General features: G+C 39.9%; 1 protein-coding gene across 7 annotated transcripts in view; it reads left to right on the top strand.

The window, feature by feature from the left end:
• Positions 1-16: 16 nt before the first annotated feature.
• pou6f2 (POU class 6 homeobox 2) overlaps positions 17-15124 on the top strand; it is a 74658-nt gene continuing 59550 nt past the window's right edge. The window contains exons 1-4 of one of the 7 annotated variants that reach the window (XM_042398804.1): positions 1243-1334; positions 1560-1645; positions 4972-5117; positions 6353-6540. In XM_042398804.1, the coding sequence (XP_042254738.1) occupies positions 6369-6540 (172 nt within the window). In that variant the 5' untranslated portion in view covers positions 1243-1334; positions 1560-1645; positions 4972-5117; positions 6353-6368. Of the gene's footprint in view, positions 123-1225; positions 1335-1494; positions 1646-4971; positions 5118-6352; positions 6541-15124 lie in introns of those variants that run through there. The other 6 variants (XM_042398806.1, XM_042398803.1, XM_042398809.1 and 3 more) reach the window with 6 other exon arrangements.

The raw sequence follows: 15124 nt of genomic DNA, 5'->3' as shown, positions 1-15124 counted from the left end.
ATGACTGAGACAGAACCGTGAGGAATTATGGGTAGTGAAGTCTTTCGGACAAAGAGACGAAACCAACCGTCGAGACAGAAAAAGGTGAAGTTAATGACCCCTAATTGACGAAAAAAGGACAGGTGAAATCTAAAAATGTCTTTCAACTTTGTATTTATATTTTTCAAAAGCTTTTACGCATGTAAATCTAGTTTTTACCCGTTTTTAACTCCTGTATGGTCTATTTTTTACTAGTCTACGAACGTTAATGAAAAAGTAGCTTTGTGCATTAAGCGTTAGCTTATTTCTTCTCAGTGTTTAAGCTTGCTGTCTTAAATTGACAATGTCTGAAACTGCTTCAATGACAGGATCATATTCTCTAAACTACAAATCATATGTTCAGGAAAGGTTTTATTACAACTCCAATAACTTTGAACAGGTGCCAAATACAATAAATTAACTTCCCCTAAGTGGATAAATCAATTAATGGCTGCAGTGGAGGAAGTATTCAGATCCATTAACTAGGCTACTTAAGTAGAAGCCGCGGTTGAAAGTAACTAAATTTATTTCAGTACGGTTTTGAAGTACTTTTGAGGTACTACTTTACTGGAGTATTTTTATGCTACATTACATTTCTTTTCCACTATTTTTTATTCAATTATTGTACTTTCAACTCTTATTTTTCACCTGACAGCTATACATGCAGAAACATACTACTGTAGGTACTACTAGAGGTAATTTTGCTGCATAATGAGTACTTTTACTTATAATACTTACAAATAGGTACATTTTGCTAACAATTCTGTAATACTTTCACTAATGTAGGATTTTAAATGCAGCCCTTCTGAGTATTTTTACATTGTTGTGTAGCTACACTTACACCACTGAGTAAAAGTAGCAGCACCTAAATATAAAAGTCAATACATGTAAGTCCTGCATTAAAAGTCCAAAATTATTATAATTTTTTTAACAAAATATACCAAAAGTAAAAGTACTAAACTGTAGTGTAGCATTAAATGCAACTACTAAGTATGTTAAGTACTTGGTATTGTACACAAGTACCATAGTTGAGTAAATTACTTTCCACCAATGGCAATAATGTTGGGAAAAAATCCTCTGCATACTGTGATGACCAAAAAAAATGGATTTGTTTTAAACTCAGAGTGAAAGGTTTAAGTCTTAATGTTAAAATTACCCAGAAGGTTGTGTTAGTGCATGTTTTAAATACAGTTAATTATATTTCCAGACATTCCTGGACTCGGTTGCCAGATGAAACCCTCAGATATCAGTCAGCTCTCCTGGTCCTTCTTCACCCTGCTGACAGCTGCTTGCCAGAGTCCAGATGAATGCCAAAGGTATGATTTGCCTCTTCTTTATTGAGATTGTCTCACACCCCCATCTCCCCTCATCCATCCTCAGGAGAATCCTAATGCACTGATACCAAGAGGGAATAATTTTTTTTCCTTTACAATCTACTTAGCAATGATTTATTGATTGTGGCTTCCACCCTCACAGAGAATTACCGATCCTTTTTGGGAAATCAGATTTTCACACCTTTCATGAGTGTGTATGTGGCGCAGGTCTCCAGAGACAGTGTGAGGGGGAAACTGACTTTGAGGAGCAGCGGTGTGTGAATCTCTGCGGTGTCACTCCTCTGCTGCCAATGGTATGCCCAATGGATGGCCCTGTGATTCTCTGTTGCTCTCCCCGTCTCTCTCTATAGTTTTGCATTATTTATTGGTTGATAAATACAGCGTCCGGGCTTCATTTCAATATGTTTTCATCCCCCTTTCAAACCTTTAGAACACTTGGTTTGCCCACTCTCATATCATAAGCATGCAGGAGCCCCTCTGAGGTATAAGCATATCATAGAAAAAAAAAAGGAAAATAATAAAAAACAACCCTTGCCCTCATAGGAGGAGTCAGATTAGTGTGCTGAAAGCTTTGATGCTCCAGAATGTCAGCTTCGTGGATCGATCTGGCAAAAAACACACGCACAGCTGACCAATCAGAGGCGTCTATCTGTTGTGGACCTGCTGGGCACCGTGGTTTACAAGCTTCAAAGAGCTCCTTTTAATACACTGCTTTGATAGCCCTCAGCCTTCACTGACCCACCAACCATCCACTAGGGAGCATTTTAGCTTTAGTGGAATAGAGAGGGATAACTGTTGATCATATTAATGAGTATGGAAAAAAAAAAAAATCAACTCACATCTTGATTACTTATACACTGGCCTGCTATTCTAAGAGAGAGAGCGCAGAGATGCAGTGGAAGTAGATTTGATTTTATGTAATTTTACATATAGTATAATACAAACTGCATTTTTAATGAGTTATTCACATTTAATCATTAGCACTAGGTAGAAATTAGCATGGATAATGGTGCTTTGGTCATTGAACTACATCCATTTACAACGAGAGAGGGGAACACTATGGTTAATAACCCTAAGGGGGAGACAAATCATCATCTACCATACCACATTAGACGTTGAGGGTAGGAGGGTAACAAAGCTGAACAAATATACAAAATATACATTATTACTGTGCACACAAATGTAATAGTCAGTAAGTAGCTCTTGAAATAAAGAACCTTTGAGAAATTAATCCCCCTCCCCTCAAAACAACAGTATATTTGTCTTATTTTAACATATAGATGCTTTCAGCCATGATTTGTGTAAAATATGTGCATTATATACATGTTAGAACTCAATCAGCCTTCATTGTAACTTTTGCTCAAATTATTCCTGCAAAAACTAAATTTAAGACTTAAAAGGAGACATATTTTATTCCTGCTGTAGCACTTAAAACAAATTTCTGATGGCTAATATCAGACAATATTTTGTCTGTGTCCTTGCATTAGGCTACTTAAGTCCTACAAGGAATTCTAACTCATTAGGTTCCAGCAGAAAAACAAATCAGCTAATGACAGTATTCATTTATTTGCTTTTTTCAGCAGTAGGACATTTACAACAGTGATAACGGGTTTTAAATAAAGCTGTCATGGACTGATTGCAGATAACAGATGATCTAAGTAATGCTTAGAATACATTTGTTATCTCATAAAATCATGTAACCTGACAAAGCAAACATTATTTGACAATAATACATTACATTAATGTTTATAAGAGATGACAGGGCAGTCTGACACGTACTGTAATATTGTCAGGTGTCTTTTGTGTAGATGATAAATCTTATTTTTTCATAAATTGTTCAGTCTGGCTTATTGTAGTTCACATGTGTGCTGAGGCCTATCCCAGAAAAACACCCACGACAGGTCACCAATATGACAGAGAGCTGGTAAAAGCCATAGATTCTCAGCTGTACCAACTATCCATGTTGAATTCTGTTATATATTATGACAGTAATGTTGAGTATTGATCATTTTCTTTCTCCGTTCAATAACTAGAGGAGACTGAAACCCCTCACACTGGGACAGCACCTGTAAGACCACTAGCTATTAGCATGGGTATCTGATGACGCTGGGGGACTCTCTGCTAACCACTGATTCTCCAGCTATTGGGGGTGTTTGGTGAGCGGGAGGCAGAGGGGAGGCAAGTGCTTTTTCTTGTATCTGCAACCTGTTCCTGAGCTGTGGCCAGACTGAGTGAACAGAGAAGAAATGAGACAAACCTTCTCCCACATGTCTGCTCTTTCCAACACACACACACACACACACACACACACACACACACACACATAGACACAGGCACAACTCACAGTACTGCTTTAATCAGGGGTCTGAGGGTTACTTTAAAAAATGAAGCTAATCCGTTACACATCCCATGCTTAGACTCACTAATGTAATTTCTTATGGTGATTTAGTAAATATCCCTTTTTATTACGGATTTTTACAATAAGATTACAGTTATCCCATTACGTGTAATTACATTACTCCAGGAGCTTAAATTAATAAACACACCCAATTTGGTGGCATGATTGCAAATAGGCAAAGCTAGCTGTTTTGAAATGAAGTAATTAACGGCCGCGTAAGATGGTGAGAGATGTGTTGGCCCCTTATCCTCCAGCCTCAGAGGCCAGGGGAAGATTAGAGCTCTGATCTCATTCCCAGCACTTGTTTGGAGTCTGTCAGGAAGAGAAATGCCAGCATTAGTGAGGTACCGCCACACTCCTGATATGATGAAATAAGGAGAAAAGAGGAAAGGGAAAAAGATGGAGGGATGGACAGAAAGGACCCTGCCCTTCTCTGAAGTGTCACTAGCTTGTTTATTCTATTTTTATCGTAGCTGCCGGGGCAAAGATTCCCATTTTTCCTTTATTTTTTCCCCCCACCTCCTAACAAAAACCACTGCTCTCATTTTTTATAGGTCTTGCAAACTCTCATGCCCCAGTGAAAATTACATTGTGAAACGGTAGAAATTTCAGGGCTGCCTGTGCTCTCCGCTGTCCCTCTGAGCTTTCAAACAGTCAACAGACTGTGAAGAATAAATAATAAAAAACTATTGATTATTTTGATGACTGCAAGATTCAATTAGGTATTAATTTTGCCCTCCAGTGGACCTATCAAGCAACTCAAAAGAGAGGAGGTGGGAGGTGGGGGTGGACCCAAATGCATGCAGAGTGTGGCCAGGCTCAGACAGAGGGGAAAATGTGTTTACCTCGGCGGGCAGAGAGGTGCATTGATGCGCAGTGTCCCACATTTAAGTGCTCCACAAATGAAGCCCTGATGACTAGTGACATTGTTACCAGGGATATGAGTATTGACCAGCCGGCTCACGTTTTTAACGACAGCTTAAACTATTTCTATTGATTAACATTTTCATAGATTATCATGTGTCATATCAAAGAGGGCTGATTCTAGTGATGAGCACATTAAAAAGGCCCCTCTGGGGAGGAACGAATCGACCACCCTGATAAAAGTGAGGGAGGGGGGGGGGGGGGGGGGGGGTGTTGATGGGTGTAGGGGCAAGATAAGACTTACTACCCTTTTTCCTTTCTGTGGCTATATGCGATGGTAACCTTTCCTTTGCTCAGACATATTTAGGTTGGACCTGATTCATAAATAAGGAAGAGGGCCGTAGTCCTGCTGCTCTGTGTCTTAGAGCCTGAGGTGGGGTGAAAACTGTCTGAGGAGCTCTCCAGTCAGAAGACACAAGGGGGAAGAGACAGAGAGAGTGAAGGTGGGAGGGAGTGTGTGTGCGTGTGTGTGTGTGTGTGTGTATGTATGTATGTGTATGTCAGAGAGAGAGAGAGAGGGAGGAGGTGACATCTCCAGTGCTTGTTTTAGGAAGCAACCTCAGCCATAAACCTGTGGTGGCCATTCACATACACGAAGATTCAGGAGGCTGTTTCTGGTTCAGTAGCAAGCATGTACTAGCTGGTCCCTGTGCTGTGGTGGCATGTTATAGCTGCTGTTTGACTGACTTCAACATTTGGACATTGTGAAAATCTTTTATACTCTTTTTCTCTGGAGCTTCATTTAGGTAAGGACACTTTTTACTGGACGTCTTTTCTTGGAACTTGACTTTTAATATTTGTAAAAGTTAGAATTATATCTGTAAACTGTTCCTAGAGATGTCTAAAGGAAGCATTTTAACCTCTAATCACACTTGATAAAATGCTTTTAAACATGCTTTTTTGTATTTTTAACTCACAACATTTCTTTTTTTTTTTTTTTTTAAAGTTCTTAATTTTTCACTCTGCTGAATATATTCTACTCCAAGATGTTAAGACAGATATTACTCCTGTCATGTCATGTAGATGTTGTTCACTCTTGTTTCTAAGTGCTGACAAAAATGAAAATAATTGGGAGAAATTTGGGGAACATCAGTGGCTTCATCTCTTGTTTAAATCAGGCCTTAAGTTCATGTTGCCTCACTCTGCTGCAAGATGTCACCTTTGATCTCATTTTGTGTCCCCAACTACATGAAAATTGATGTAATCACTGGTGTGTATTTCGCTCATATCTCCCTTTTAAGATGTAGAATTAGATTTATTTCATTTATTTATCAGCACACAGCCCATGGACCTCTTTGTACGCTGCTGTCAGCTTAGTGTTTGCTGAAGATGAGGCACATGTCAGGTAGTAATGAGCCCTTGGAGATGGATGTATCACCGTTTTAGGACTGCAGGGTATAATGGTAAAGCCACGCGATCCGTAACAGTTCTTCACCAGGCAGCAGCCGGCAGTATCAGCGGGGTAGCACCAGCCAGATAAAAGAGAGAGCTGGAGAGGGAGGGAGCAGGAGAGAGAGGGAGAGTGATGAGTGAGCGATAGAAAGGAGAAGCTGGGTAGAGAGATAGTGAGTAGAGACATAGAGAAGGAGCTGGTTAGGGTGAGACGCTGAAGCAAATCTAACCAGGGGTGTTTTCTCTTTTTTTTTTTCTCCTTCCTGTCTCCCACCTGGGCTCCCAGCTCCCTCCAGGATCCGATGATTACAGGGCAGCTGAGCAAGCCGCTGCTCTCCCTGCGCAGCGACATGAGCGCGGCAGAACTCCGGGCGGACGACAAAGCGGCCACCCCAGACAGCGATCTCAACGACGAGCCCCTGCTCCTGCCCTCCGAGGCCACGGACAGGGAGGGCACTCCCAACAAGCTGTACGGTAAGTTGGCTCACGCCTCCCGTTCGTCCTTTCCTCTTCGCTGGCTGAAGTCTGGTTTAGGCAGCGGTGAGGTGAAAACAGAGCTTCCAGTGATGGGACAGGTGTCAGCAGTGTCAGGCAACAAACTTAAGTTTAAGTGCTATGAGCAAGTAAATATTTGGCTGGATATGTGAGTGGGGAAATTGTATTTTATGTCATGTTTGTGCAATTAGATGTTTCATGCACCTTCAGACTTCAAATTTTCTTGGAAAAGCAGTTAATTTGTGTGGGAGACAGTCTGGTCAGTTGAAAGTGTATTGCTATTACAGGTAATTGTATTGCAGAAATGTTTCTCTTGAAGATGCAGTATTTTTTTATTCTACTGTCCTTTAACAAAAGTATTACTGGATTATTTGATGCTTTATTAGTGTTGTATATGTTTGGCAGCAGCTGTGCATGACTCTCTATATAGAATCTATTTAAAAGTTGAACTGACGCATAAAAATCTAAGTTTTACCTGTCAGGATATTTCACTTTGACCCCACCTTCACAGTCCTGGCAGTGCTGAGTAATATTCAGTATTTATTCCTTAAAATGTTTAAGATAAATCCTAACTCAGTGCTAAGTAAAATTAAAACCTCTACTTTATGGCAAATATTGTGTTTATTCAACATTAAAATTATATTTGAAATGTAAATAATTTGATGATGAGTGCAGGATGTAATATTGTGTTTCCATATTACTTAGGCTTCTTTTCTTATGGTTACTTATTCCCTCTGTTATTTTTAACTTTTGTTATCCACAGTTGCAAATGATCTTCAAAATTAGCCAATTTCTATATCAGCATGCCTCATTATTTTTGCAGTTATCTCATTATTTGAGTGTTCACACTCTGCTTTGGTTGTGTGTAAATAAGTGTGTTTTTTTAAATTTTTTATTATGAGCTGTCTCAGTCATGTGGACTAATTCAATCACTGGGCCTCGTTATGAATCAATAAGCATAATGATATTAATTACAATTCAAATTATTTATTGTAATGGGGAATATATTCCTAACGTGTTTTTTTTTATTATTAGAGGATCTTTAATGATTATTATGATTAGAAATTATTACAAACTTAAAATTTGTTTTTGCATCATATCTGTCCAGTAACTGCAGATTTAATAGATTTATCGTTATAGAGAGACAACAAGAATTTATATATTTAAGTTCAAATAAATGATTAGAAGTGTTCTCCCAAGATCCTGTTTTTATCTTCTTAGTTTCAGTAGCACATTTGTTATAGGAGACCAGTTCAGATATTATGTAAAACACATTTAAGACGTCCTACAAAGAGCTGATTGTCTTGACACATCCTCATTGTTGATCCTTTTTGTCAAATTTTACTATTATTATTATAGTATTATCATATTTTTTGATGTGGATACAAGTGACAAAATCATTTTTTTGTGGCTTTAGATTTTGGTTTCTAATTTGAATATTTATACAAACTATCTTGTCTCCTCTGCTTCTGACTGTTTTTCCATTTGTGAGAGTTAAACTGTGTGTTTATTTGTGTTTGTGTGTGTATGTGTGAGACTATGTAATAGATTTTTTTGCCGGATATGAATTTACACTGCAGTAACCAGTGTTTATTTTTTATGTTTTTAAGATTTTAATGAGAGATGTTAATGGAATATCAGTATATGTAGATCTCTATCTGACCCTCTCAGTCTGTGTGTGTGTGTGTGTGTGTGTGTGTGTGTGTGTGTGTGTGTGTGTGTGTGTGTGTTTCCTGGGAAGTGGCAGAGAGTAAAGTGCCTATAGACTGAGGTTGCAAAACATTTGTGAATGAAACAAAATAAGAATTTGGAGGGATAGCCAAATATTACTCTCAAACCTAATCAGTTAGAGTTCAGCTGTCTTTTAAATCCTCATTTCAAGAATAACCCGAGGCTAGAGGCTTCTAAACAAGGACTGTGTGCTGCAGGATTTGTCTCAAAAGTGTTGCAATTTGGTCTAATAAGCATCAAGTCTCTCCTTTTTCTCTTTCTGATCAGTGTCTATCCGGCTCCTCTCCTGCTTCTCACTTTTTTCTTCTTCTTTTGTTCATACTTTGATGCCTGAAATGCATAAAATGTTGCTAAATGCTTTACTGTGTATTTTTATTTCAAGCTAATTTAAATTTTGCACATCAATGAGAAATAAACCCAGGAAAAGCACGTACCACTTTTTTTTTTTTTGGTATGTTGCTAATTCCTAGAACAGTAGGAATAAGGTTACAGCTATTTCTCTACTGTATGTTTACCTTCACGCCTTGGGTCCATTTTGTGCTTGGTGTTCGCTGACAGCCTATTGTCACACTGCATGTGGCTGGTCGGAGCCGCTCCAGTGTAACTTGTGAATTTTGAGGGGGGGGGGAATGGTTTCTCACTGCCCGGTGGCGGAGCCCTTGGCTGTGCCAGCGGCAAGTTTGGTTTGGGAGCCGCTGCCCACATGACCTGTCAGAGAGAAAGGCAGGGACTGATGAGGAGATGTAGCAGTCGTGTCTTCTGCTGGGAGGGGGTGGTGGTGGTGGTGGGGGTGGAGGGCTAGGAAGAGAGACGGTAGGGAGTTGAAGAAGAGAGACTCAGCATCTTTCTTTACATTTCCTTAAATGCCACCAGAATAAAGGGAAAGGTATGGTGATTGTGATAAGAGGCTCAAATGTGTTTACTCAGTCAAGAATGGTGACAGAATCCCATTTCTGGATAGACTGTTTTTCGGGGTATTCTTTCAGCTGAAATATGAGTTAATGTTTTGGTGTTTTTCATGTTTTTCACGGCAACTGATGGATTATATTACCTTGATTTAAGCATAATACGAACATTAAGGTAAAAGCCTGTTTATCTTAGTTCCTGAAAAGTTGACAGTTTGAGGATGTGTGATTTCCACATGATTGGAAGTATTGGCTTGTATTTGTGTTTGCAGTGAAATCTTATGATTGTAAGGAGGTTACATTAAGTTTGCAAATCTCAACGTTTTACTATCAGTATGAACGCTAATTCTGTGAGAACAACCCTGGACAGAGCCTTTAAACTACGCCTGACATTATTCAGTGTTCTCTTTATGTGCTGATGTGCTGTGCAGAAGCCACAATATTAAGATTGTTCCCCTTTACTTGCGTTGTGATGAAGAAGCAAGAGATGAGGATGTACTTTGGATTCCCATGTGAAATGAAAACTTTGCTGTGTTTTATATCTATTATTTTGCATAATCTCTCTGATAGAATGCTCCAATTTTATGATTGACAGCCTGACACAAACACTGTTATCACATGCACAGAAAACCTGCACACGCTAATAGTTTCAAGGAAATGCAAATCGCATCGAGAGTTAATTTGCTCTACTACGGTATCTATCATGCAGACAGAAAAAAAAAAAGATCTTGAGTTAGAATAGTAGTTAGAATAGTTTTACACACATGTACACGTAGTGTATCCGTAACACAGCTAGTTGAAAGTTTACATCTTTTGGTTCATGATTAAAACAGAGAATTTTCTTGAGGTCTTCTGCTGAGGACGACCTACAACTTAAGAGTTATAGACTCCCAGAAAATATCTTGTAGAGTTGTACAGTATCTCTTATCACTAGACCTTTTTAGGACAAAAGATGTGTTAAATGTGCAACTTTTTACTTTACTGTACCTTACTTTTATGGCACTATAGAGCCATAAAAATGTTTTAGACTGGCGATATTGAACAGTTTTGAGTCATTATTGCTGTAGTCTCGCATAGCCGGACCTATCTCCACAGCGCTGTGCCAGCAAATGATTGCTGTCACTCTGTGAAATGTTGATATCTTTGCGTGCCTGTATTGAGATGGATTACGTGGTATATATGTATATGTTTTCATATTTAGAGAGCCCAGCACAACTTTTCTTCCCTATAGAGTTGATGTGTGACTTTAGTTTTAGTGCTTTAATACAATGTATAGGAGTTTGTGCCAGTATGAGAAGAAGAAGAAGTCACTGGGAGACAATGACAGTAGCGGTCATGTTTGTCTACAGTAAATCGTCCATGTTCTACACCCACCACATGCTTACTGCGTTGGTGAAAGGGTCGTTCTCCTCCTAAAAGCTTGCCTGTGCAAATAGTCTTCCACTTCAGCTAACAGGGGCTACGAGGCACCACAAACATCCTGCCGCCTTGTATTTATTCCAAGTAGAAGTGGACATTAGGTGGGAAAGCTGTGGTTAGTAGGGCAAGCAATTTTTTTTTCAAAGGACGAGATGGTGTTGGATGCGTACAGTTTCTGTCTTCTCTTCTCAAGCAAATCTCCCCCTTTCAGACATCAACAGACAAGATAATAAGACACTCAGAGCACAATTCCGTATTATATTCAGCAACCAAAGGCTCATCTCTTGTCAGTTTGCATTTACTCTCCCAAGGATGTGACGCTTCTATCATCATGCTGTCAAAGAGAGCCAGGCTGGAACGACAGGAGCACTCATTTCATACACTTACTGTCTACATGAAATGGTCTGCACTTATACGGATTCTGCCAAAATGGTGGAACATTTTCACAAAGGTCACCTAGAGACCCCCCTCCCCAAAAGAGCAAAATGAATCTTCTACTGATTCCTGGCGTTGGAGGTCATTCAGAACAAAAAGTCCACACCGAATGCCATATTGATTGTAATGCTGCACCTTGCTTTTGTGTCTTTACAATCTTATTAGTCTTCACTTACAATAAGATTGTACACTTGATAGTGAAATTAATTTAATCCAGAGTATTCAACGTGCCACCCACACAGGACAGTCTTTGGTTTGGACAGTACGTGGAGATTTGTCATCAACAACGTTACTATACTTTTCTTTAAATGCGGCTTCGAACTGTTTTAAGTGTTTTTGTGTCCAGTGTTTTGATTGTTTTGTTGATGGACACTTTGTTTTCCCCACATACAAAAAGATGGAGCTGCTGAGAACTTGAAAAATAAAACTATTAGTGGATGTTGGTGAGATATTTCCAAGAACATCTCAAAAAACAACAACTAAAAACAAAGTATTTCACCTTTTGACAAACAGTTTGCTTTAAAGTTTTTACATTAGTTCTTTGATTGACGTCCTCTGGTGTAAGTCTTGTATTATGTCCAGGTGCAAAACAGTTAAGTACTTTAATTTCTTGTATATTAAAAGCTAAAGCAGTATGAAGGTAAGTGCTTAGTGCTTACTTTAAAATATTAGTATATAATATACACCTGGGACAAACCTTCTCTCTTTCGTTCAGAATTTTCTTTTGCCTTTTGCAAATTCATACACACGTAGACACGCAAAGAGACACGCACACACACACACTGCTGGAGGCACGAGTTCTTATTATTTTTGTGTAATCAGCTTAGTGAGCAGGATGCATGGTGGGATAGGCTGCTTGCTGATGCAAAGAGCCTTGTAATGTTGTGTGGTGAGGTTAAGTAATAAAGTGGCACAAACCCAGTGCTGAATGAGCCATGCTGAGTAAATAAGAGTGGATAAAGGAGACCGAAGGGGGAACAAGTCTCTCCCCAGGAGGTGGATCTCATTATGGGGATTTCAGCTGTCTGCGCACACTTGAAAACAAGCTTAATGCATGCCTATAAAGCAGGTGTAATACATTTGCTAATGTGCCCGCAGTGCCCATGGCTACAGCAACACAATCACTGCGTGGCATTGAGGACAGGGAGGGAGGATGAGCACAAGGCGGACTTCTTGTTTTTGATGCAAACAGCAGCAAAGGTCATCAGGTTTCACGGATGCTTGGTTATACAGAAATGACTTTGAGCAACACAGAGAACTTCAAAATAACTGACAATATAATTCTCCCCATTGTTTGTATATTAAGAAGATTATTTTTGTCTTGACTAGAAAGTATTCCAAACAAAAGCGTGTTTCAAGTTCTGTAGACGGACAGCTGTGGAGAAAATAAATTGAATTTCAATATGCGTTTTATTTTAGTCATACACTTCCTTTAAGTTGGGAAATCATTTTTTTTTAAAAAACGTACATGTTGTGTAGCATGCGCTCCATAACCAATATCAATAAGCCTTTCATGTAGAGCTAACAAAGAGGCATCACATCTCCTGGCACGGACACGGTTGGTGTTGTTGAGATGTAATTGAAGCTGCAAGGGTCACATTTTCGGGAATAGAAATTACAGTCTTGTCTTTGACTTGTGTGGCGTGAACCAGAGATGCATCCCACAGCCCTTGTGTCCTTCACAAGCCTTTATTATTTATAACGCTTGCTCTTTGAGCAATGACCAGTACTAATGCATAACCTTCTGTCCTTCTGGCTGATTCGCTTCCTTTGAAACCAAAGATTGAGGCAGGAGAAGTGGGTGTATGGTGGATGAGGCAGGGGTGTGGGCGGGCGAGGGGAGGGGGGGGGGGGGGGGGGGGTAGTATAGGGCAGTGGAGATATAGCTGAGGATGTGGAATAACACTGTGATGCTTCTTTTCTCCAGAATAGAGTTATGGGCTTCAAAGCAATACTATTTCCTGACATCCCTCCCTCCACTATTTGTCTGCTCCACCAGAATAATGTGCTGGGAGGGGAGAGGTGGGGTGGGGTACATGATTATTTGCTTGTTTCCACCTGTACCCACTCAGTTCTGTAAATATCACCGCAAGAGGGGAATACAGTTACAACTAATACAGGACTTTTTCCAGATAAACTCATTTCTAGATAAACTCCATTTAGCTCAGGTTCAGTGGAGGTAAGATATACTCTTGTGCAGCCTGTATCACCTGATGTTATCCTATAGTGATTGAGCCTGTGCTGCAGTGCCGGTGTGATTCATTGTTATTATACCTCTATGACAGAAGGAACGGGTGAGGGGGGGGGGGGGGGGGGGGGGGGGGGAGAGGAGGCTTTGAGGGGCAAGGGGTAGAAAGTGGGACATAGGCAGCATTAGTGCCGGATAGCCTGGGGGGCCCAGGCTGATGTGTCAGGCATGACATGTGGGTGTCTAGCCCACCACACACACACACACACACACACACACACACACACACACACACACACCACGATGGACTGCCCTCACACCCCACTGGCTTCTTCTGAATGTCCTGCACTTGGCCAACGCATGATGGACAAAAAAGGACACACATTTTTATTGTTGTTCCAGTTTGATGAGACTCATTGCTAATGATACAACATTATCATCAATTATATTCTGTCAATTCTGGTTTCTTAATTAATCAGTTAATTGTTCCTCCTATAAAATTGTGAAAAATGCCATTCACAACTTTACAGAGCCCCGGGTAATAACCTTCACATTGCTTGTTTTTATCTGAGTAACAGTCCAAAACTAAAAGATAATGCATTTACAATGACATAAAACAATCAGTAAATCATCCTGTTTGAGAAGCTGAAACCTGCAAATGTTTGGCATTTCTGCTTAATAAATAATTTGCAACCATTAAGCAATTGTCAAAATTGTTGTTGATTACTTTTCTTCTGATTGACTAATCCTTTCAGCACTAGTCATTTTCAGCTTATAACTTTGTGCAATTTGATTTTGTTCTTTTTGTCTTTTGTTAAAGTCTTAAATAGAGCGTAAACTTAAACTTATTTTCATCATCGATTCATCAAAACATTAGAAAATAGTGAAAATTCAATCACTGTTTCCGGGAGCCCAGGGTGACATCTTCAGTTGTCTTGTTTTGTCCGACCGTCCAAAACTCAAAAGATATTCAGTTGACAATGATAAAAAAAAAATCCTCACATCAGAGAAGCTGGTACCAGATAATGTTTGGCAATTTTGCTTGAAAATGAACTTGGTTATTTTTTTTTATCAGCTAATTGATTAATTCAGCTCTTGTCGTAAGAGCCTTGGGTTTATATACAGACAAAGTAGAGATGTATGACAGAGTGAGAGGCGCAGGGTTGTCGGCTGCAGGCAGCAGAATCCTATTTACAGCAAATATCATTTAAGTAATTCAGGAGGAGGAGCAATTGTGAAGCAGCCATCTCCTAAAAGGCTTACAGCTCTCTAAAGCTAGTCTTCATCTCACCGTCCCGCCTTCACTGATGGCCGTAAAAGGATGAAGAATAATTTGGATTGTTATTTGCCTCTTTCAACCCTGAGCTAATCAGGTTGATATTGCTTTGGGAATGAGGAGGGCGCTCCATAACAGATGTGCTCATGTGCAAAGTGTCCCAAGTCCCCCGTGAGGATGCAACACAAAAGCCCTCTTCTCCCCTCCCTCCTCCGTTCCTCTTCCCTTCTCCATCTTCCTCTCTCCATCACACCATCTCTCCTTCTTGACCTTTGAAATGGGCATTGCCTCTTCTCACCAATTTACCTCCCTCTGGTCCCTCTTGTGCGTGTTCTGCTTCCATCTCCACTACAGCATCAAGGGAGAGACAGGTAAGAGCTGGAGCAGAGCACTCTCATGTCAGAGAGCCTTTTGGTGAAGACCTGTGGCCACGAGTGAGAGCATAAGTGTTGGAGCACGGGCCCCTTACTGCTACGAGCATCGTTTACATGCAGATTCTCCGTCCGTTCATCAGAAACGGCTTACTTCTACAACCTGAAGTGTACTATTTTCAGTTGTTTACATTTAAAACCTCCTGTCAGTGAAGACATCTATTACCCCATCATAACC

Source organism: Thunnus maccoyii, chromosome 21 (genome assembly GCF_910596095.1).
Source record: "Thunnus maccoyii chromosome 21, fThuMac1.1, whole genome shotgun sequence".
Classification (NCBI taxonomy): domain Eukaryota; kingdom Metazoa; phylum Chordata; class Actinopteri; order Scombriformes; family Scombridae; genus Thunnus; species Thunnus maccoyii.
This window is presented reverse-complemented; position numbering and strand designations above follow the sequence as displayed.